Raw genomic sequence first — 23,019 nt, 5'->3', positions numbered from 1 at the left:
AAAATAAAAAAATATGGCTCTCAGAATATGGATAATAAAACATGATTTTATTTGTTTCAAAAATGCTTTTATTGTGTAAAACTTAAATAAATAAATTAAGTATACATATTAGGTATTGCCACATCTGTAACGACCTGCTCTATAAAAATATCACATGAACTAACCCCCAAGGTTAACACCGTAAAAAATAAAAACTGTGTAAAAAATACATTTTTTGTCACCTTACATTATAAAAAGTCATACGCACCCCAAAATCATACCAATCAAACCGCCATCTTATCCTGCAAAAAATGAGACCCTACCTAAGACAATACTCCAAAAAATACAAAAAATATGACTTTTAGAATATGGAGACACTTAAAAAAATATTTTTTTCAAAAATGCTGTATTATGTAAAACTGAAACAAACAAAAAAATTGTCATATTTGGTACTGTCGCCTCCGTAACAACCTGCTCTAAAAAAATAGCACATGATCTAACCTGTCTGATGAACACTGTAAAAAACAAGAAATTAAAACGGTGCCAAAACAGCAATTTGTTGTTATTTATATAGCGCCAACACATTCCGCAGCGATGTATGGAGACCACCATCACTCCACGCCTCACCTAGTGTGACAAACACCATACTCATGTGGCATTCTAGTAAAAACCTATGTTCTGAGGTAAATTCCCTGTAGCCTCACTGCTTAAAGATTATAATATTATTATAACTTTTTATTATGGAATTGCTGTTCAAGCAGTTACACGTACAGGTATAATAATTGACCAAATAATCCAAACTGGGTGTGAATCTAAAAAACTCTACTGAATTCCGGTCAGGACCCTTCTCATATTGTAGAAACTGAGCACAATTTACGATTTCTCCCATATCTGAACGCTGGAGCGGTACACCCAACATGGCCGCCTCGCCCTGCCGAGAGCGGCGCCCCACTTCCTGTCTGGCGTGATGCACTTCCGGGTTGGCGGTTCTCCCTCCGTGTGGAAAGTGAAGCACGTTGAGCTGTACCAGGGCGATCCCCGGGTGTTCCAGTCACTTACAGGTAGGTACGAGAGGTGCCGTCTTCCTAATAACACATGATATTTAAGGAGGGGGAGGGTCACATGATTATTTATTGCCGGGGTGAGAAAGGGGTTAATCAGTGATTGCAGCACTCCTCTCAGTCCATCAGAAAGTTATGGGATAAGCCATAAATATCTGTTCATGTCCAGAACTGAGGCTCCTGTACCCAATGTCCGGAATATATGTAGCAGAGCCTGGACGGTTGCTCTCCATTGAGGTCTATGGGCAATACTGGGACTGCGGAGTGACCGTGGGCCCCCACGGATCAGATATATATGGTATCGCCCGTTGTAAGGTTATAAATGTTTGAAGTGGAGCACCCCTTTAAGCGATGGAACCGTTCATTTCAGTGGGTCCGCAGAAAAAACCTGAAGTTACTCAGTGAGAGTTCCGTTTCTGTTTGTCTGCTCCCCCCAAAAATAGAACATGTCCCATTATTGTCAGCATTACAGACAATGATAGGACTGTTCTATTAGGGGCCGGACGTTCCATTAGACAAAATACGGACTGCACACGGATGTCATCCGTATTTTTTGCGGACCGCACAATACATACGGTCGTGTGCATGAGCCCTTGCCGTGGTGCAGTTGTGTGGGTACCTGTCTGTACTTCACCTATCAGCAGTCAGTATAAATCGCCCTGCGGTGCTTTTCATTGGGGACTAATAGAAATTTCGGAGTCCTGCACAAGTAGCCACGTAGTGGAGGACGTCCATAGGAAGGTGCTGTACGCGCCATGTATGTGTTGGCAGAAGTAGTTTTGATTTCATCTTTAGCGCCAGCAAAGGGCGACTGTCACCCTGCAGAAGATGCTTGGAGTGTGACTGGAGGAGAGCAGTGTCCCGTCCTAGAGTGGTCACGTGACTGGTGTAGACCAGGGCTTTAGCATAGGGGTTGGGGGTGGATGTGATTTGAGCGGCCCCCTCCCCTTGCACAATTGACACTTCAATAATTGTCACTTGTGTTTCAGAGGAACTTTGAAGGGGGGATTGGCAACCCCACCCCACCCCACCCCTTGGGCAGACCTGCAACAGAAAGACTACTTACCTGGTTCCCGCTCCTCCTCTTCCCGGCCTCAACTGTTCCGCTGGCCTCCCAGAATGTCAACTTTCGTTTTGATGCCTCTGCAGCCAATCGCTGCCCACAGCAGTGACTTGCTTCCCTTGCGGCATATCAGATGGTCACATGATGCAAAGAGAGTAGGTCACTGCTGCAGTCGGTCATTGGCTGCAGCAGCGTCAAAATGGGAGGTGACATCCTGGGAGTCCAGCGGAACAGCCATGGTTGGGTAGAGAAGGAGTGGTAAACAGGCCAGTATTCTTCACTTCACAGATCTGGTGTTCACCCCAAAAAAAGGGTCCAGTGTCGCTGCCATAAACAACACAGACTGATTAAACTGCCTGGCCGCGTGGGACTCAACGGTGCGGTTGTTCCCTAAAGGGTCACTGAGCTTTCAAGAGACTTTCGATAAGGCCTCGTGCACACAACAGTATTTTTTCACAGTGCGCAAAACGGGGTTCCGTTGTTCCGTGATCCGTTTTTGTTTCCGTGTGTCTTCCTTGATTTTTGGAGGATCACCAGACATGAAGGGAATAGAAAAAAAAGTCAAGTTTGCCATGCAAATGATAGAAAAAAAAACGGACACGGATCACGGACGCGGAGGACAATCTTGTGTGCCTCCGTGTTTTTTCACGGACCCATTGACTTGAATGGGTCCGCGAACCTTTGTCCGTGAAAGAAAATAGGACAGGTCCATATTTTTTTCACGGACTGGAAACACGGATCACGGACACGGGTGACAAACAGTGCATTTTCCGAATTTTCCACAGACCCATTGAAAGTCAATGGGTCCGCAGAAAATCACGGAAAACGGAACAACGGACACGGGACAAAACAACGGTCGTGTGCATGAGGCCTAAGTCATAGCGGCTCATAAGAGATTTTGATCCATGGGCTGAGACCTTCACTAATGGCCACGTATCGTGCTCTCTCTTCTCGCTGCCGCCTCATAGACTTTCTATGGAGTCCACCTCCTGCAGCCAAGAGAGAGCGCACTATGATAGCACATCTCTCTCCTCATTTTAGGGATCGGTGGGGGTCTCGGCAATTCAATGGGGCCGCAAAAGATGGGGACAGCACTCTGTGTGCTGTCCACATCCGTTGCTCCGTTCCGTGGCCCTGCCCAAAAAATATAACCTGTCCTATTCTTGTCCGTTTTGTGGACAAGAACAGGCAGTTATATCAATGGCTGTCCGTGCCGTTCTGCAAATTGCGGAACGCACACGGACGCCATCCGTGTTTTGCGGATCCACAATATGCGGACCACAAAAAATAAAGACGGTCGTGTGCATGTAGCCTTAAAGAGGTTTTCTGGAAGTAAAATATCCTTGACTTATCCTCAGGATAGGTCATCAATATTTGATTAGTGGGGTCCAGCTTCTCGCATCAGTTATCCACAGGATAGGGGATAACAGTTAGGTCAGTGAGGATCCTTCCGCTGAGACCCCCACCGATCAGAAGAACGGGGGGCCTGTACTCCCTCTGAAATGAACAAAGCAGCCGGTCGCACATGTGCTCAGCCGCTCCATTCATTTCTGTGTGAGTTCTGGAGATAGCCGAGTACAGCGCCCCTGGTCATGTGATCGGTGGGGGTCGTACCGCTGGTACTGTAATCATTTTCTCCTACCCTGTAGATAGGGTTCAACTTAATCTAACCAGAATACCCCTTTAAACAGTAAATTGGGGAGCGGGCGTGCTGGGAGTCAGACCCCCCACTGATCAGATATTAATACTGAGGATAGATCATCAATATTCAACTCCCAGAGGACCCCTTAAAGCTATTTTAAAAAAACCTCAAACGATTCTAGTAGCTGTTTATAGCACAACATAAGAAACCTGCATGTACCCCCTTATTACGTCCCCCTATTGCTGATGGCCCTACGACTGCAGCAGTGACTTGCCTTACGTGGAGCACCTTAGGTAGTTTACTTCAGTTAAGGTGAGTTGTAGTACCAGACATGAACCATGAACAAGGGTGGCACTGTTTCAGAAAAGAAGCAGTCATGTTTCTGTAATCCTGGACAACCCCGCTGCCGCTCTTTTCAATTCTGTGGGACTGTTGGAGATAGCCGAGCACTCTGAGGGTACTTTCACACTAGCGTTATTCTTTTCCGCCACTGAGTTCCGTCCTAGGGGCTCTATACCGGAAAAGAACTGATCAGTTTTATCCCCATGCATTCTGAATGGAGAGCGATCCGTTCAGGATGCATCAGGATGTCTTCAGTTCAGTCTTTTTGACTTTTCAGGACGGAGACAATACCGCAGCATGCTGCAGTTTTATCTCCGTCAAATTCCGGAGCAAATGCCGGATCCGGCATTTTTTTCCCATTGAAATGCATTAATGCCCCGAGTGTTCCGGCATTGTGGTCTGCACATGTTCAGACTGAAAAAAATGTAAAAAAAAATAAATGCCAGATTCTTTTTTCCGGATGACATCGGAGAGACGGATCCGGCATTTCAATGCATTTGTCATACGGATCAGTTGCGTCCATATTACCGGATCCGGCAGGCAGTTCCAGCGACGGACCTGCCTGCCGGAATCCTCTGCCGCAAGTGTGAAAGTAGCCTACGTCTGTCAGTCCCGTAGAATTGGATGGTTATGTGTGTGAACGCTGTTCCAACAGTGGGACCCCCATCCTGCGGTTCAGGTGTAAGTATTTTGTCATGTCACAACCCCTTTAAACGTGGCTATAATTGATAAATTGTATAGTGGCTTGGAAAGTAACAGATTAATACTGCCGCATGATCCACCATAATACTGAACCCTACACACCTCAGTATCATGTACAGTACTGCTCCCCATGGCGGTATATAGCACATCAGATGCATGGGGGACTACCTTGCACCTACATATTGGACTTAGTAAAGTTCAAATAATGTTATTACAGTCCTATTTTTCGTCCACAGCAGGTCCTATCAGTCTTCATAAGAGACACCATGATGCACGAAAGTAACGAGTTCCTGAACTCCCCACCAACGAAATCGGTCAGGTTTGGTGGGAATGTGACCGAAGTCCTGTCAAAGTATTCCCAGGTACTACCAGGATAATCTTCTAGAAAATGAAAAGGGGGTTTTCAATTGGTGACTAAATATGTTATCCAGTTAGAAATCCCATAAAAGTGTTCTCATGAGGGCCTGGTGGCCGGAGACCCCAAAAGTCCTGGCAGTGAGGGAGCCCCACGGGCACTACTAGCTGCGGGGGAGCAGTGGACACGCCTAGATCTCCACCCTCCTGTCACAATCTGCTTGTGGTCATTACTGCCGCCATCTTTACAGAAATGTTTACATTTCGGTGATTTACCATTCTACCACTTTTTTTCCCTTTAGGGCCACAAGGATGATTTAGAACTTTTAAAGCACCAGTTGTCTGATCCAGATATAAAGGTACCATTTACTCCTAAATCTCCATGAATCTGTTACTAGCTCATATCAGTCAGATGTCTTTGAAGGACACATTTGGTTACAGATGACCATTGGCCAGATAGTTGCAACCATTTTTAAGTCCCCTAATAGTTTCTTCTGAATCTTTATCCATTAAACGCAACGTGTGATCAGAAAATGATGCAAAGTTTAGATTTCGTTTTTATGTTAAAATAAAAAATAAAAACTTCTAACATTTTCCATGTCACTATATTGAAAAAAAATCCTTAAATCCTCCACTTTTTGCACTGGCCACAAAAATTAATAATATGCCAACACTTTGGTTCTGTGGAGTTCACTTCTCAGCAGTCATCTCACAGATAAGATTACAGTGAGGGATATCACGTTTGTATACATTCACCATTAATAGTAGGTGATTCTCACAGTTTACTTCCTCCCTCTCTGCACAATGACCTCTGTACAGGTCACAAAGCAAGTCTAGAAAGCTCCTCCAGTCTATCGTGATCTGCTGTAAAGCATACCTCTAAATGCTGTTAACAAAGCTCAGGCAAGATGGCCGCCCCCATAATCATGTGCAGCAAATTGAATAGAATTAAAATGTCAGAAAAAGTCAGAGAATTGAAGTAGATTAGAAGAGAAGAATATCACTATTTGGTTTTAATTGGCAGAAAAATATATAGGTGACACTCCCTTTAAACATAAGGAGGTACCTGCTATACCTCTTTTCTTTTGCTAATTTTTGAATGTCAGACGATGGGGGCGAAAGGGGACGCGATACTCCCTGCCGGAGTATTTATAGAGAGGGGGCTGTCATCGCCATCCCTAATTCCTGTTTGGCCACTCGCCTCCATAGACTGACACTACGTTTTCCAAAATGCTGATTAGCTTTTGTATTTGGTCATTACAGGACGGACAGATTATAAACTGGTTGCGCGAGTTTCGGATTTCGGTGACTTACCTGACCATTGATTATGAACAGCTAGTCAACATCGTGCTGGTGAGTTCCTGCGGTGGCGGGTATGAGACCATGCAGGTTAAGGTCCAACTTATTTCCACTGTAACTTTGTCTTTAACCATTACCTATTCTTCCTTTGTCACGGGATATGCCGCAAATGTCCGAAAGATGTGGGTTCCACCTCTGGGACCCGCCCATACCTCAAGTGGGATGCCCCGTCATGGCGGGCCGGAAACGGAAAGAGGCCACACATGCGCATCTCTCTCCAGTCACTTAAAGTGAATTCCGGTTAGAGAATGGCGGTGGTGGGCCTATACCCCGTGGAGCCCCCTGAAATGAACGAACCGGCTGGTTGGAAATGCGCTCTGCCGCTCCGTTTATTCCTTTAGGAGCACCAGAGATAGCTTTCCGGGGCTCCCATAAAAATGAAGGAAGTGGCAGTGCGCTGACTTCGCTTTGGCTTGGATTTTTTTCCTTTATGGTTGCCCCTGTTTTTAATCTACATGAAGGTTACGGTAATACACTGAGCTTGCCGGCTTGCCCATGGCGTCTGCTGCGTTTCTATGCAAGTCTATGAGAGTCTGAACGTGAGTCTTCTAGACCTGCATTGAGGGACCGACTTACAGTCCACATGACAGATGCTGTCCGACTCAGGTAGTCAGACTTCCAAGTCTTGTGATATGTCTTCCCCGAACCAGAGCATCGGGTAAAATGCAGTGCAGTCTGCCGTGCCCTGTCCTTCATGTAGTAAAACTATATATAAAAAAATAATAATCCTGAAGTGCGTAAAAAGGCTATGAAGCAACAGTTGATTCAAACCTCCATATAACGATGCTTGACTTCTGTAAGGCGGCACTGAAAAATATACTTTTACAGAAGTCCACACAAACGCTTCAGAAATGGTTCCAGCTTGGCTCTTATATGTTTTCTTTAGAAACTTCCGTGGCTGAACAGAAGCAAAGAAGTTGTAGAAGAATACTTGGCCTTTTTGGGCAATCTTGTGTCGGCCCAGACGGTCTACTTGCGGCCTTGCCTGAACATGATTGTCTCCAACTTTGTACCAGGTAAAGCTTATTTGTGTGTTAATGTAAAACGATGAACACGGGTGTAGTTGCTACAGAATCACGTCATAGTGAACGCTAGAGTGCAAGATCTATGGCCATCCTCTCGCTGTGGAGACAGGCCGTCAATCCTGACCGCCAGGATTCGCTATAACTCAGGTTGAGGCCATTCAACCCCTTAAATGCAGCAGTCAATTATGACTGTGGGTAATAGGCGGTTGGACAGAGGGATGGAACACCCTCCCCACATTCGCAAAGGGTTAATATGATAGCCCAGAGCATCCGGGTCTGTCGTGTACAAGAAAAAAAGTCTTTATTTTTTGGGGAGTAACAGAAGTAAACAAAGAAACAGCAGACGGACGTAGTGTCAAGAAGGGATTGAGGAGAACGCTGCGATATGGGAGCAGAGGGTTCCGCTTCGTTCTGGTGAGGTGCACTGCCTTATGCTCGCGACAGTCGGTCGGCATCGTTGCGCTACTACTGAATCAGGTATTGGCTTTAACCAGTCTGAAAGGAAGGCAGCCACAAAGACATGAATGTTTAGCAGCCAGCAGCACAGAGGAACATTAACCCCAATATTTCCATCATGTGAGATAAATGGTGGAGGTCACTCATGATTGTGAGGCACCTGGTGTTATTACTTTAGTACCTTCATGTGCCATACATTAATAAGAAGTGACCCCATCAAGTACCTCTTCACATAATGGGCAACGTGAGGTTAATGCGTGAGGTTCATGATAGGGTTAGTTACTATTAATGTGAGGCACATGGCGTTAGTAAGTAACCTCATTGTGTACCCATGTATTAACCCCACGCTGCCCAGTATGTGAGGAGGTACTTGATGAGGTCACTGACTATTAATGTGAGGCACATGGTTTTATCAGTTTGGACCGCCACGTGCCTTAAATTAATAGCAAGTAACCTCATCATGTACGTCACACATTAACTCCATACTGTACATCATATAATAGTACCACTTAGGGTCCATGCACACATCCGTAGAACTGCCTATTCTTGTCCGCAATTGCTGACAAGAATAGGACATGTTCTATTTTTTTGCGGGGCCGCAGCCCGGAAGCTCGGGCCGCGCTCCGGTAATGCGGAGAGCACATAGTGTGCTCTCCGCATCCCGTTCTGCCCCATTTTAGAATGAATAGGTCCGCACCCGTTCACGATATTGCGGAACGGATGCAGACCCATTTGTGGACGTGTGAATGGACCCTTAAGGTGAGGCCACATGGAGCGACATTGAGGCAGCCAAGACCTGCTTCAGGTTATGTTCTTCGTGGGTTTTCTGATTTATTGTACGGTGTTGTCCAGCTATTTGGTTTCGCCAAAAGAGCTGTTATACCCACAAAAGTTTAATGGGCACTCGGTTTCATGGCTGAAGCAGCAGTTTTCCTGCAAAATATAACAGTCCAAAAGTCCACGGTCTAAATTTTTGTACCACGACGACCTTATTTGGTGTAGTCAAAAGATGGATTCCTTCTCTGTTGTATGTTTGTATTGGTTGGCATGAAACAGCTTCCGAGGCTTTGTAGGGTCTATACAATTCAGCAAGTCCACCAGGTCAACAGCTTAACTTCCGAGGCCGGGGATATCTTCTAAATTGAGAGAGGAGGTGCTGTCAGACAGGCACCAAGTTAGGTGTTGAAGTTGTAGGTATTGAGGACTGGCAGACATCCATTCATGAGTTGCGTTAAAGGGGTTGTCTCATCATAGACAATGGGGGCATATTGCTAGGATATGCCCCCATTGTCTTATAGGTGTGGGTCCCACCGCTGGGACCCGCACCTATATAGAGAACCGAGCCCCGAAAGTGAAGGAAGGTGCATGCGCAGCGCTCTCCATTCATTTTCTACGGGGCCGGCGAAAATAGCCGAGCACTGGCTCGGCTATTTCCTTTGAAACCCATAGAAGTGAATGGGAGCGGCAGCCTGTCATGCGCGGTGCGCTCCCATTCACTTCTATGGGGAGCCGGCTTGGTGGTGTGCCGGAACGGAGTCCTCCAGCCACCACCTTTAGGGGCTCCGTTCCGGATATACAGTACAGACCAAAAGTTTGGACACACCTTCTCATTCAAAGAGTTTTCTTTATTTTCATGACTATGAAAATTGTAGATTCACACTGAAGGCATCAAAACTATGAATTAACACATGTGGAATTATATACATAACAAAAAAGTCTGAAACAACTGAAAATATGTCATAGTCTAGGTTCTTCAAAGTAGTCACCTTTTGCTTTGATTACTGCTTTGCACACTCTTGGCATTCTCTTGATGAGCTTCAAGAGGTAGTCACCTGAAATGGTTTTCACTTCACAGCTGTGCCCTGTCAGGTTTAATAAGTGGAATTTCTTGCCTTATAAATGGGGTTGGGACCATCAGTTGCGTTGTGGAGAAGTCAGGTGGATACACAGCTGATAGTCCTACTGAATAGACTGTTAGCTGCTTTTTTCTTGCCATAATACAAATTCTAAGTAAAGGAAAACAAGTGGCCATCATTACTTTAAGAAATGAAGGTCAGTCAGTCCGAAAAATTGGGAAAACTTTGAAAGTGTCCCCAAGTGCAGTCACAAAAACCATCAAGCGCTACAAAGAAAGTGGCTCACATGCAGACCGCCCCAGGAAAGGAAGACCAAGAGTCACCTCTGCTGCGGAGGATAAGTTCATCCGAGTCACCAGCCGCAGAAATCGCAGGTTAACAGCAGCTCAGATTAGAGACCAGGTCAATGCCACACAGAGTTCTAGCAGCAGACACATCTCTAGAACAACTGTTAAGAGGAGACTGTGTGAATCAGGCCTTCATGGTAGAATATCTGCTAGGAAACCACTGATAAGGACAGGCAACAAGCAGAAGAGACTTGTTTGGGCTAAAGAACACAAGGAATGGACATTAGACCAGTGGAAATCTGTGCTTTGGTCTGATGAGTCCAAATTTGAGATCTTTGGTTCCAACCACCGTGTCTTTGTGCGACGCAGAAAAGGTGAACGGATGGACTCTACATGCCTGGTTCCCACCGTGAAGCATGGAGGAGGAGGTGTGATGGTGTGGGGGTGCTTTGCTGGTGACACTGTTGGGGAGTTATTCAAAATTGAAGGCATACTGAACCAGCATGGCTACCACAGCATCTTGCAGCAGCATGCTATTCCATCCGGTTTGCGTTTAGTTGGACCATCATTTATTTTTCAACAGGACAATGACCCCAAACACACCTCCAGGCTGTGTAAGGGCTATTTGACCATGAAGGAGAGTGATGGGGTGCTGCGCCAGATGACCTGGCCTCCACAGTCACCAGACCTAAACCCAATCGAGATGGTTTGGGGTGAGCTGGACCGCAGAGTGAAGGCAAAAGGGCCAACAAGTGCTAAGCATCTCTGGGAACTCCTTCAAGACTGTTGGAAGACCATTTCAGGTGACTACCTCTTGAAGCTCATCAAGAGAATGCCAAGAGTGTGCAAAGCAGTAATCAAAGCAAAAGGTGGCTACTTTGAAGAACCTAGAATATGACATATTTTCAGTTGTTTCACACTTTTTTTGTTATGTACATAATTCCACATGTGTTAATTCATAGTTTTGATGCCTTCAGTGTGAATCTACAATTTTCATAGTCATGAAAATAAAGAAAACTCTTTGAATGAGTAGGTGTGTCCAAACTTTTGGTCTGTACTGTATGTGCGGCTCCCGGCAGTGGGACCCACGCCTATAAGACAATAGGGGCATAGCTTAGCGATGAGACAACCCCTTTAAGTTCAGGCTTGGGCCTAGTACATTACCTCAGTCGCTCCCTTCCGCTAGTTATTTTAAATTCACTTTTATTAATTTTTTCATCAAAAATTACTCAAAAGCATACATAAAGACCTCTTAAACTCTCCAATTTACAGGTGAAAGCTTGTCAAATCCAATAGGAAGACAGGCATCAATTAAGCATCAAAAAGCATGTATATACCACATTTGAATATGCACTTTGAAGAGACTACACAGAAAACACAACAGACAAGACTAGACAAAAGACACAAAGACTAAAGACAAAGGGAAGGTTTATGTGGGGATACGCTCCCTTCATGTTATACCCCTCCAGGATCTCCACTTGTTCCAAATTTTTAAGTAGTTCTTATGCTTCCCTTCGGTCCAGCTGATAAGCTCTTCAAAATTGCACACATGATCGACTTTCGCACACCATTCCTCCAGTGAAGGGGGAGAAGTTTGTAGCCAGTGTAGCGGGATCAGTGACTTCGCTACAGCCTGCAAATGTGTGATGAGGTTTGATCTAGAAGGGCGGTAGGAGTCCCCTGGTTTGGCCAGGAACACCATCGCAGGGGTGATTACAAATGGAAATTTGAGTAGGTCTTGAATGGCTGCTTCATTTTGTTCCAAAATGATGCAATGATGTCACACGTCCACCAGATGGGCAAATAAGAGCCCCTAGACCTCTGACATCTCCAGCACCTATCAGATTTAATGCCTTTATGCGAAAAGAGGACCTCGGGAGTCTTATACCAGCGGCTCAAGAGTTTATAATGACTTTCCTGAAGCCTAACACAACGAGTCTCTAAGTCTGTTAAAGTAAGGCCAAGTTCTTTTTCCCAGGAGCTCAGGAAGATTGGTTTCACATGATGTGAGTTTATCACAAAATGTCGATATGGGTATGAGATCTTCCTCAATCTGGGAAGGTTTGAAACCATCACTTGCTCAATGAGATCCCTCTCTACTAAGTCCAAGGCTAAACATTTACAGCAAATATATCTAAAGGGAGTATAATAGAAAGACAATGTCACTGCAGTTATATTTGCTGGGAGAAAGCTCTTGAACGCTTCTATGGTAGGAATCAACTTACTAGTGAAAGCGTCCCGAACTGTCCACCTGTTCAGGTTGCGCCACAAACCCTTCTTGGCTGAGCTTGGGGAAGAGAGTAAAGCTGGCAACGAGGACATTGGCATAAGAGGGGAAGGTTGTGGGGCTAAGGCGTTGCCCATTTGTCTCCAGACTTCCACTGGGCCTTGTAACATTGGGTTTATGTCCGAAGTCGATCTGGGTTTAGGTTTTGGCATGTAACCTAAATCAGCACCACCGTTTTCAATGTTGGCTATAGCAAAAGGGTCAAACTCTCCTACTGAGAACATCAACTGCAGCCATCTGTTTAATTGCACTGCCTTATAGTAGGAAAGCACGTCAGGGAAGCCCAAACCTCCAATCTCCCTCCTTCTGATCAGCATGGAGTAAGACATACGTGATCTCTTGCCCTTCCATAAGAACCTCATAAGAAGGCTGCGAACGGAAGCAAAGAAAGCTGGGGAAAAGAGGATCAGGACCATTTGTAAGATATATGAAATATTAGGCATGATATATGTTTTCACTAAATTTCTTCTACCTAGCTAAGAGATCCATCGTGAGTCATATGATTTCAGGAGCTTATTAACCTCTGCTAAGAGTGGAGTGTAGTTTAAACTGTAAAGGTATTAACCGTTGGTGGATTGATATGTTGAGGATCTCGGACTTGGATGCATTTACTTTATAGTTGGATATAGAACCGAACTCCTGCAACAGTTTCTCAATCTCAGGGAGGCTAGATGCGGGTTTCGAGATCAGAAAAAGTAGGTCATCTGCGAAGGCTAGGAATTTTAGCTGTCACCTACAGTAAGTCCCTGAATATTGCTCTGTACTCTAACCGCCTGAAGCAGTTTTTCCATGACGAGGACAAACCGAGTTGGCGATAAGGGGCACCCCTGTCTTGTTCCATTGGTTATCTCAAAGGGCTGGGATAGTGTGCCGTTAATATTAAGCCGTGCGTGAGGGGATTTGTATAAAGTAAAGATCGCATGAATCAGTGGTTGTGGGAAGGAAAATTTGCGAAGGGTTGCTTCCATAAATGTCCAATTGATTCTGTCGAAGGCCTTCTCGGCGTCAATGCCGAGAAGAGACAACAAAGTGTTAGATTTGCGGGCTGTGTAAATGGCATGGAACAGTCGGGTTGTATTACTCTTCCCTGCCCTGTACAAATCCAACTCGTTCAGGACCTACTATTGGGGGGATAACAGCGTTGAGCCTATTGGCTATAAACTTAGCCTATATTTTCAAGTCTTGGTTTAACAGAGAAATTGGCCTGTAGCTTCCGCAATCAGAGGGGTCTTTCCCTTCTTTTGGGGCTTAAGGTAATGAAGGCTTCTTGGGTTTGCCTGGGTAGGCATTACAGACCTCTGTCAGACGGGGTATGATGATCTCTTGGAACATCTTGAAGTATTGTAGGGGAAAACCATCTGGACCTGGGCTCTTTTTTGGGGGAGAAACTGTAAAGAATATCTTTGACCTCTTCTTCCGAAACCGGAGATACCATATCAGCCGCCATTGAGGCAGTGATAGTGGGGAGATTCACCGAGAGCAGGAATTCATGAATTGCCTTTTTAACCAGCTGCTCTTCATCCCTATTATTTGGACCCTTGAGGTTGTACAGTTTTGAGTAGAAGAGGTGAAAAGCTTTGGCTATATCCTCTGTAGATGAAACCATATTACCTGCTTCTGTTTTAATTCTGTGTATGTAAGATTTGGCCCTAGCTTGTAGGCCCATATATCCATATATCGCCATGTGCATAAATAAGATGCTTAAAGTAAAGGATTTTTTTTTGCTGATTGAGTGTTTAGATATGTTTTGAGTTTAGTTCTTAAGGCCACTAGCTCTTCTTGAAGAGGGATGGATTTAGTTCTCTTTTGAATTCTTTCCACCGCTGCAATCTGTTGGAGGATGCTGTCTACTTCTCTCTGTGTGTCCTTCTTTTAAGTCCAGGGCAATGAAGATTCCCCTAATGGAGGATTTATGGGCCTCCCAGACCACTGGAGCCTCTACCCCTTTCCCTGCATTTATTTCAAAATACTCTTTCAGATGCTTTTTTACTTCTGAACAAACCCCCGTGTTACTCAGGAGAGATTCGTTGAGTCTCCACGACCAGTCTCCCTTGGATACGGTGATGTAGCAGGGGGCATGGTCCGAGATAGTGATGTTCTCTATGGACGCTTTACGGATTTGCATTAGAACAGCCTTGGAGACCAATATATGGTCCAATCTTTGAAACGAGTTATGCGTTGCTGAGCTAAATGTGTAATCCCTGGAAATGGGGTCCCTTCCACTAGTTCTGATCATAACCCTCATTGGGCGAACTTGCATGTGCCCTTTGTTCAGGTGACTGGTAGCTGTGGGATGGAGCAGGACGTTACTTGATTGGGTTTCCCCTGGATAACATGCTGCTCTGCCTAGGAAAAGCTGGAGATCCACTTGCAGTGTGCATTTTAGCCAAAAGGGAGCTGCGGCGGGAGATTTGTCAGTGAGGGGTTCCAGCCCGCCCTGATTGATGGCCCTGAAACTTGCAGGCTTTCAGAAATCCAGGCTGCTGGTTTTAGGTGGTAGAGCTGTCCCAATCTAGACCATGGAACCCTCTACTAATCCTTCTGATAATGAAGAAGCCTATCCATGGATTTTTCCTGAGTAGCTGTTCCCCTGCCCCCTTAAAACTTTTTTTTTTACTAGCGACGAATATTTGGCATGTGGTATTAATATTGACTTTTCATGGTTTAATGGCTTTTATCCAAACCTCTTTGTAAATGGCATTGTTTTATTGTTTTCAGCTCGTGTTGTTATAAGTGAAGGTGATGTGCATATTTCAGACTCTGAGGATGAAGATGACGGTGAGTGGCTTATTATTTGGCCAGTAGGGTAGATTATTAGTAAGGAGTAGTCTACTTTGCTTGGATTGACCTGTATGTATGTATTTTTATTTATTTAACAAATCAGTAGTAGGCAGCTAACCTTCATGGCCTGGAATTACTCTTTTGATGATCGTACCCACTAAAATATTTTTATTTTTCTCCACAGGTATCGTCGCTCGATTTAACACCTGTCACCGGACATTGCAGATGATAGCGCAATACGTTCCTTCGTGAGTACGGTATTTTACTGTGTGTAAACCTTCTCCAGTGTGCTAGTGTCACTTGTAAGGGTTATTCAATCAAAGCAGTACAATTCTGAAGTCATTCAAAATAAATCTGTTCTGGTCATGAGAGCTCATTATACTAAGAGTAATATTTGAGGACACCATAATGTCCCTTTTAAGGGAACCTGTGTGTAGATTTGGGGGCCACTAAAGCAGCTGGGATTTAGTTTGCTGAACATGCCCATGTCAAAACTGTCCATTTCTGCATTATGTAGTTAACAAATAAATAAAAGTATATATTACCCAAGGTGAGTACAGTGGCATCAGGGGTATGTGCATTGTGAAGATGAAGTGGAGGACAGTACCCCTGCTTTACTGGTAAAACCCCAGCTGTATAACAGCTTGCTGGGGATTAAATGGCCCCAAACTTAGTAACAGGTTCCCTTTAAATGTAGCAACCCTGGCTGTATATCTGACTGTGCCATTAGCCCATACAGTAGTCTGACCGTATTCATAGACCGGTACTTATTTGTGGCTCAGATTTTCCTGACTATTTGTCACTCTCATTATAACAAATTATGTATTTTGGCATATATCATAATTTACATTGGGTTGTAATTGCTACTTAAAGTGACTCATCTTTGGAAAAGGGAACCTTTCTGGAGGGTTTAAGCTACTAAACCGCCACCACTGCTTTATCGTGTGCTGCCTTTACATGTATAATCAGTACCTGCACGCTTGATAGTATGTTCTTTGAACACCGTGCACACTGTAGGCAGATGAGGTTGTTGGAATCATGGAGGTGGAGCTGTTTGGGTGAACAGTCATGGTGGTCGTTTCCTAATACTGCCTATACTAGCTTTAACAGCCGTCCCTAGTGCAGGGATACATCATCTTAAAGATGTATTCCCAATAGGTGCGCGTCCTGCTCCTATATCGAGAACGGCTCAGGGAAGGTGGTGGCTGGAGGACCCCAGGTTTCCCCGGGTCCGGCCACCACCAAACGCTCTCCCCATGGAAGTGAATGGGAGCGGCCCCATAGAAATGAATAGAGGATGGCTGCGCATGCGCAGTGCACCCTCCACCACTTTCACAGCTCTGTTCTCAGTGTCGGTGTGGGTCCCGCACCTATCAGACAATAGGGACATATCCTAGCTATATGGGAAAACCCCTTTAAGTTTTCAAAATTTCACATATGCGCCTGTGTTCTGATTTTGGCCTCTCTGCTTGATGGTTTCTTTACGATGTGATAAACCTATCCTTCAATAGTTTTGTTTTTGTGTGTTCTATTCCACATAGAGCTCCACGTTTCCTGATGCCAATTCTTGTGGAAAGATTTCCCTATATCAAAAAATCGGCAAGAGTCATGGTGAGATTTCCATAGTAAATCCTTACTAATCTGAATTGTCTTAATTTCATTACTTGAGCTCGGATCAGTCAGTACTACAGCCTCCTAGTCACTAGAGACATTGGGGATTGTTACACAGGAAGCATCTATAGATTTAGTGCTCTCTTACATGTCATGTCGTCATAATTCAGAATCAAATAAGCTGGAATCAAAAGCTTTATGAGCGTTCAGGAGAGGAAATAGAGGGGCTACAGATGAGCCATTAAGGGAGCCTGTCTGACAGATTTCTCACTGAGCAGCACCGAGCAGCCTGCAATGTTTTAGAATGCATGAAGGCTGCGGAGGGCATACACAGCCTGATTGCTGGATGTATGTGAAGCGGGCCTAACTTGTGAAGGGAGTGATTCCATTCAGAGACATGCATTGTGGAGTTTAGGCTTGGTTTGCATTTGCCGATCCGGCTGACTGTTTTCGGCCGGGAGCAGCTTGCCGGACACTACCGGAATGCTGTCCGGCAGTGATCTGGTAAATATGCCGAGCGTTTTTTGTCCGGCCGCTTCCGGCTGTCGGCAATGTGAGTGAAACATGCCTTATTAGTCATACAGTAAAATGGAAGACTAGGTTCTCCAAAGGTTAGATCAGAGTGCTGCGTTTTTGTCCCTCTTCAGCATCATTATAAGCTATTTTATATTGCTAGAGCGGTAATATCCAGTGTTACTGTGTACTTGGTGTCTAATTCTGGTTCTCTTAGTACGATTTGACGATTTCCTCAGTGACTTATATCTGTCCTTCTTTAGGAATGCTATGTTCATAACCTTTTACGGATCACTGTGTACTTTCCAGTGATCAGACTGGAAATCTTGGAACTCATAATTGAAAAGTTGCTTAAGATTGATGTAAGTATTGTATAAAAGATTCTGAATACGTGTTTTGTCATCTCCTATTCCATTCTCTGTTCTGCTAGTAGCAAACATCATGACCAACTATGTATCCTCAGGCTGCTGTCATTTAAAGGGGTCTCCAACAGGGTATGGATGGAACAGCACAGTGTATGCTTGACCATCCGCTCCATTTGCAGGTCTAAGGAGGTCCCAGCGGTGGAATCCCCTTTGGTCTAATGGTTATAACCACAATACCTCTTTAACTGAGCATACATTCATTCGAAAATGTTTGTTTCTCGTGCTTTTTTCCATTGGGGGACACAGACCATGGGTATAGCTTAGAGGTATTAGTAGGAGGGACACTATGCAAATGAAAGAGCTCCTCCTCCTCGGGCTATACCCCCAGACTCCACCAGGAGGAACTCAGTCTTTGCTTAGTGTCTGGTGAAGGAGGTTGACACTCTCTGATTCTACTCCTTTTTGTTATTTTTATTCTAGATGGGGACACAGGTCGGCATGGCGCCTTCCTGGTCCCCCGTGGAGTGCCCGCCGCCGTCTTTGGGACGTTGCCTGGCTGCCTCCATTTCCCCCCAAGAAGATAAGTGGATCCGGGCTCGACCTGTTAGCTCCGGCATCCCACCAGCTGCTGGGACGCCTGCTGCCTACCCTCCTCCAGAGCACTGTTCTCCTGGATTGGAGTCAGAAGTCTGAAGAGGCGCATCCCTGCTGGTCTGGACATCGAGGGAGCATGCTGAGCAGATAAGTGTTGCACAATCCCTCCCCCTCCCTCTGTGTCTATTTGTCTGTGGCTACCTGGGTGAGCTTGAAGAAGGATCCTGATGGGGCACTTTCTTCATTTTGGCACTGGAGTACTGGCATCTCTTCCCCTTAAACTGTGGGCTTCAGCGCTTCTCTCGTCGGGCCTTGGCTGCTGCGCTCCCTCAGCGCCCGCCGGCAGGCCGCTCCTCCACGTGGTGCGCTTATTTTCGCGCATATTTTCGCGCTCGCGCAAATTTTCGCGCGCGCGCTTATTTTTCGTGCGCGCGCTTATTTTCGCGCGCTTTTTTCGCGCCATAATGACGCGTTAGGGGAGGCGGAGCCTCGGCATGCCGCTCTGACTCTCCTTACACCGGAGACTCTGTTTGCTCATGGCCGTGCAGCTCCTCATCACTCTACTCCGTTTTGTGCCAGGCAAGCCGGTAGCTCAGTGGTACTGCTGCTGTTGCCCCATGTCCAGGCTTTCTGAGTTCAAAGCCCCTTTCAGCCTTCAAAAATTGTTTATATTATTCTAGATGGGGACACAGGTCGGCATGGCGCCTTCCTGGTCCCCCGTGGAATGCCCGCTGCCGTCCTTGGACGCTGCCTGGCTGCCTCCATTGCCCCCCAAAGAAGACAAGTGGATCCGGGCTCGACCTGCAGCTCCGGTATCCCACCAGCTACTGGGTCTCCTGCTGCCACCCTCCACCAGAACACTGCACTCCTGGACAAGGAGTCAGACGCCTGAAGAGGTGCATCCCTGCTGGTCCTGGAGTCGAGGGAGAAGTTCTGCAGGAGCAGATAAGTATTACCTGCATCCCTGCCTTACCCCCCTCCTCCACCCCTCCTCCACGTCCCTGGGGGCCTGCGGTCCCCGCTTGGGCATCTGCCATGTCCAGCGCGGCCGCTAAATTGGTCTTAGTCACCAAGGCAACCATGTCCTTTAATCCTGTGGCGCTAACGACTCCATCTCTCTCAGTGGTCCCCACAGTGGGTGACTGACTACGAAGAGGCAGCGTGAGCGGCAGCATCCCACCTCGGATGTCTCTGTCTCTCCACCCCCCTCACCTCGCCGGTGGCGCTTGCGGACTGCTCTTCCCCCTCCCTAGGGAGAGTACTCCGAAGGAGAATTATCCGGCTCGGACGAGCCACGTCCTTTTTGGACTATAGGGCATTTTCAAATCCTGTGACGCTAACCACCTCTCTAAGTGGTTTTCCACAGAAGACGCCCGAATACTAACAGGGAGCGTGAGCAGCAGCATCCCTCCTCGGATGGCTCTGGCTCCCCCCCCCCCCCCCCTCGTCTAGAGGCGCGTTCGGGCGACTCTCCCCTCCCTTAGGGAGCGCAAGTCTGAAGGAGAATTTCCGGCTCTGATTAGGTCATGGAGCGGGACCCCTCGCCTAAGCTCTCCACCAGGGTGGCTGACTTAGTGGTGACTGTCCGAGACACCTTTATTCTCCAAGGGGATTCTCCTCCTTCCACTGGTCAGGAGTTCCCCCTTTTTCCGTCCAGGCAGTCGGAGACTACCATGTTCCCGGTCCATGAGGGATTTTTCCGCGGTCATGTCCAGGGCCTGGGGTGGTCTTAATAAGGTTCTCGACCACCCAGCGCATGAATATACTTTCCTTTCCCTGCTGACGGCGAGGAGAGGTGTCTCCTCCCCCTAAGGTGGATCCTCCGGTGGCCGGATTAGCCAATTATGTGGCCCTTCCTGTCTTAGTCAGTTCCTCTTTCCAGGATGCTGTAGACAGACGCATAGACTCTCTTCCAGGTCCTTTTTTCGCTGGCAGCGCGTCCCTGTGACCTACCTTTCACTCAGCAGGGGTAGCCAGTGCTCTCTCGGTGTGGTTACAACACCACCACCAGGAACTGGCGGTACGAGATGCGGCTACTAACACACTGGAGTTGGTTCTCCAGATGTCTCAGGCTTCTAACATTCTTTGCGAAGCTTCTAGGGACATTGTTTCCCTCTTTGCCCGCAGGTTGGCCATCTCTGTCACTCAGCGCGAAGAGATCTGATTGAAGGTGTGGGACGCTTTGGGGTTTCCAGGCCTTGTGGGGATCAGCTGGACGAGTTCGTCTCTGCATGCCTTTTGCCGTTTCTCATCTGGTAGGCCGTCGCCTGCTTCCTCCGCCGGGGGTCTCAGGTCGCCCGCAAAGAGGCCTTCCTTTGCACCAGCCTTCCCGGCACTAGAGGGCCCAGTCAGCCCGCCCTGCTGCTCCTAGGCCTATCACATGTCCCGATTGCGGAATCCCACCATCGATTCCTGCGCTTCGCCATTATGGGTCGACACTGTCAGTTTGTCGCCCTTCCTTCGGGTTGGCGACCACCCCGCGGGTCCTTGCCACGGTCCTGGACCGCTCATGGCGCTTCTTCGTACCAGGGGCATTCCTTTGCTGCCCTGTCGGGACGATATCCGGATAGAGGCCCCCCTCTCTACCGCAGACCACGGACAGCGTCCGGATCACTGTTCAGACCCTGGAACGGTTCGGCTGCCTGGTAACTTTCCCAAACTCCTGCCTCTTCCCGTCCCAGAGGCTCTCCTTCCGGAGGGTGATTTTGGACACCTCGGCTGCCAAAGTATTCTACCAGCCTTCAAGTCCTCCCAGGTCCAGGGGGCAGTGTCGCATCTGCTGCGCTCCCCGTGCCTCTCCATTCGGGAATACTTGCAGGTCCTGGGTCTTATGGTAGCCTCTTTCGAGGCCTTTCCATATGCCCAGTTTCACACTCGCCTGGCGCAACAGGAGATCCTTTACCTTTCAGCGGGTTCGGGCAGTTCTCCCTTGGTGGCTGTTCCCAAAGAACCTGAGGTCGGGGAGTTCCTTTCTCGCATTCTCCTGGGCGATCGCCGCCACCGATGCCAGCATCCTGGGTTGGGGGGGCGTTTTCCAGTCTCGCACGGTTCAAGGAATTTGGCCGGCGGCAGAGTCTCGCCTTCCAATCAACTTTCTGGAATTGAGGGCGATTTTTTCCGCTCTCTCTCTCCTATTGGACCTCTCTCCTTGCGGGCCTCCCAGTGCGGGTTCAAACGGGCAATGCCGCGGCCGTGGCCTATATCGACCATCAGGACGGGACCCGCAGCCGGATGGTGATGCAGGAGGTGAAGTGAATTCTGACGTGGGCGGAGACTCACGTTCCGGTGTTGTCAGCAGTTTGCATTCCAGGAATGGACAACTGGACAGCGGACTTTCTAAGCCACAACACGGTGGATCCAAGCGAGTGGTCTCTGCATCCAGAAGGGTTCGAAGAAATCTGCCACAGATGGGACCGTCCGGATGTGGACTTAATGGCGTCCGGGTTCAACAACAAGATCCCAGTGGTCCTGGCTCGCGCCCGAGATCCGGAGGCGTACGGATGGATGCGCAGGTGTCTCCGTGGCAGGACTTCAGCCTCCTCTGTTTTCCTCTCCTACCAAAGGGTCTACGCCAGTTCGAGGCGGAAGGGACTCCGACCGTTCTCATCACCCCAGAGTGGCCTCGCCGCGCGTGGTTTTTCGGAAGTGGCTCGGTTGCTGGCGGACGCCCCATGGCCTCTTCCCGACGGACAGGACTTACTGTCTCAGGGCCCGTTCTTCCACCGGAATTTGCGGTCTCTTCGTTTACCGGCGTGACTGTTGACACCGCCATCCAGATAAAGATGGGGTTCTCGGATTCAGTGGTTAGGACCATGATCAGTCCGGGGAAGTCTTCTTCCTCCCGGATTTACTATCGTACCTGGATGGCCTTCCTATCCTTTTTTGAGGGTTCGGGGTTCCCTCCCCTTCGGTTTTCCATCTTGATGGTACTGTCTTTTCTTCAGTCTGGGCTTGTGCAGGGACTGTCGCTTAGTTCCCTGTAAGGTCAGGTTTCGGCGCGGGCCGTCAGAGGTCCCTTGCTCTTAAGGGTCCGGTGGTGACCTTTCTTCGGGGGTGGCGCATTCGGTTCCCCGTATGTTCCCCCTTTGTCTCCTTGGGATCTCAATTTGGTTCTGCGCGCTCTGCAGTCGGCTCCCTTCGAGCCTTTGAGGAGGGTCTCTCTGACTGTTCTCATCTGGACTTCCTTGTGACCATAGCTTCTGATACAGCTACATAGCGTAGTGATTAAAGTTCTGGGCTATTATGCAGTGGCTGTGAGTTCACGTCCCATCACGAGCTTTTAGGTCAGACTGGTGTCGAAGCTGGCCGCTCTTTCCTGTCAGGAGCCTTAATGGTTTTCCTCCAGGATTAAGTTGTGCTCCGTCCAGTCCCCTTCCTTTTGCCCAGGGTGGTCTCTCCCTTCCGCCTTGATGAGGATCTTGTCCTGCCTTCCTTTTGTCCTTCTCCGGCTAACCCCAAGGAACGCACTCTGCATTCCCTGGATGTTGTACGGGTCCTGAAGGTGTGTCTCGCGGCTACTGCTTCCGTCCGCCGTTCTTGGCGCTCTGGATCTGCTTGGCTATTTCCGCGGCTTGTCACGCTTGTGGTGGAGTTCCCCCGGCTAGAATTGCCGCTCACTCCATTGGGGCGGAGGGGGCTTTCTGGGCAAGACGCAGTCGTGCCTCTGCGTCTCAGCTGTGTACGGCGGCCACCTGGTCGTCCTTGCAAACCTTTGCAAATTTTTGTCAGTTGCATTCACTGGC

At 47.6% G+C, this 23,019-nt stretch overlaps 1 protein-coding gene across 2 annotated transcripts in view; it reads left to right on the top strand.

Annotated features, from left to right (window-relative positions):
- The first annotated feature begins 954 nt into the window (after window positions 1–954).
- RRN3 (RRN3 homolog, RNA polymerase I transcription factor) overlaps window positions 955–23,019 on the top strand; it is a 48,058-nt gene continuing 25,993 nt past the window's right edge. Inside the window, exons 1-9 of one of the 2 annotated variants that reach the window (XM_044303911.1) lie at window positions 955–1,040; window positions 5,026–5,151; window positions 5,446–5,502; window positions 6,407–6,496; window positions 7,389–7,518; window positions 15,132–15,191; window positions 15,379–15,442; window positions 16,736–16,805; window positions 17,582–17,680. In XM_044303911.1, the coding sequence (XP_044159846.1) occupies window positions 5,056–5,151; window positions 5,446–5,502; window positions 6,407–6,496; window positions 7,389–7,518; window positions 15,132–15,191; window positions 15,379–15,442; window positions 16,736–16,805; window positions 17,582–17,680 (666 nt within the window). In that variant the 5' untranslated portion in view covers window positions 955–1,040; window positions 5,026–5,055. The remainder of the gene's footprint in view (window positions 1,041–5,025; window positions 5,152–5,445; window positions 5,503–6,406; window positions 6,497–7,388; window positions 7,519–15,131; window positions 15,192–15,378; window positions 15,443–16,735; window positions 16,806–17,581; window positions 17,681–23,019) is intronic. The other variant, XM_044303912.1, reaches the window with a different exon arrangement.

The sequence above is a fragment of the Bufo gargarizans genome, chromosome 8, assembly GCF_014858855.1.
Source record: "Bufo gargarizans isolate SCDJY-AF-19 chromosome 8, ASM1485885v1, whole genome shotgun sequence".
NCBI classification, from domain to species: Eukaryota; Metazoa; Chordata; class Amphibia; order Anura; family Bufonidae; genus Bufo; species Bufo gargarizans.
This window is presented reverse-complemented; position numbering and strand designations above follow the sequence as displayed.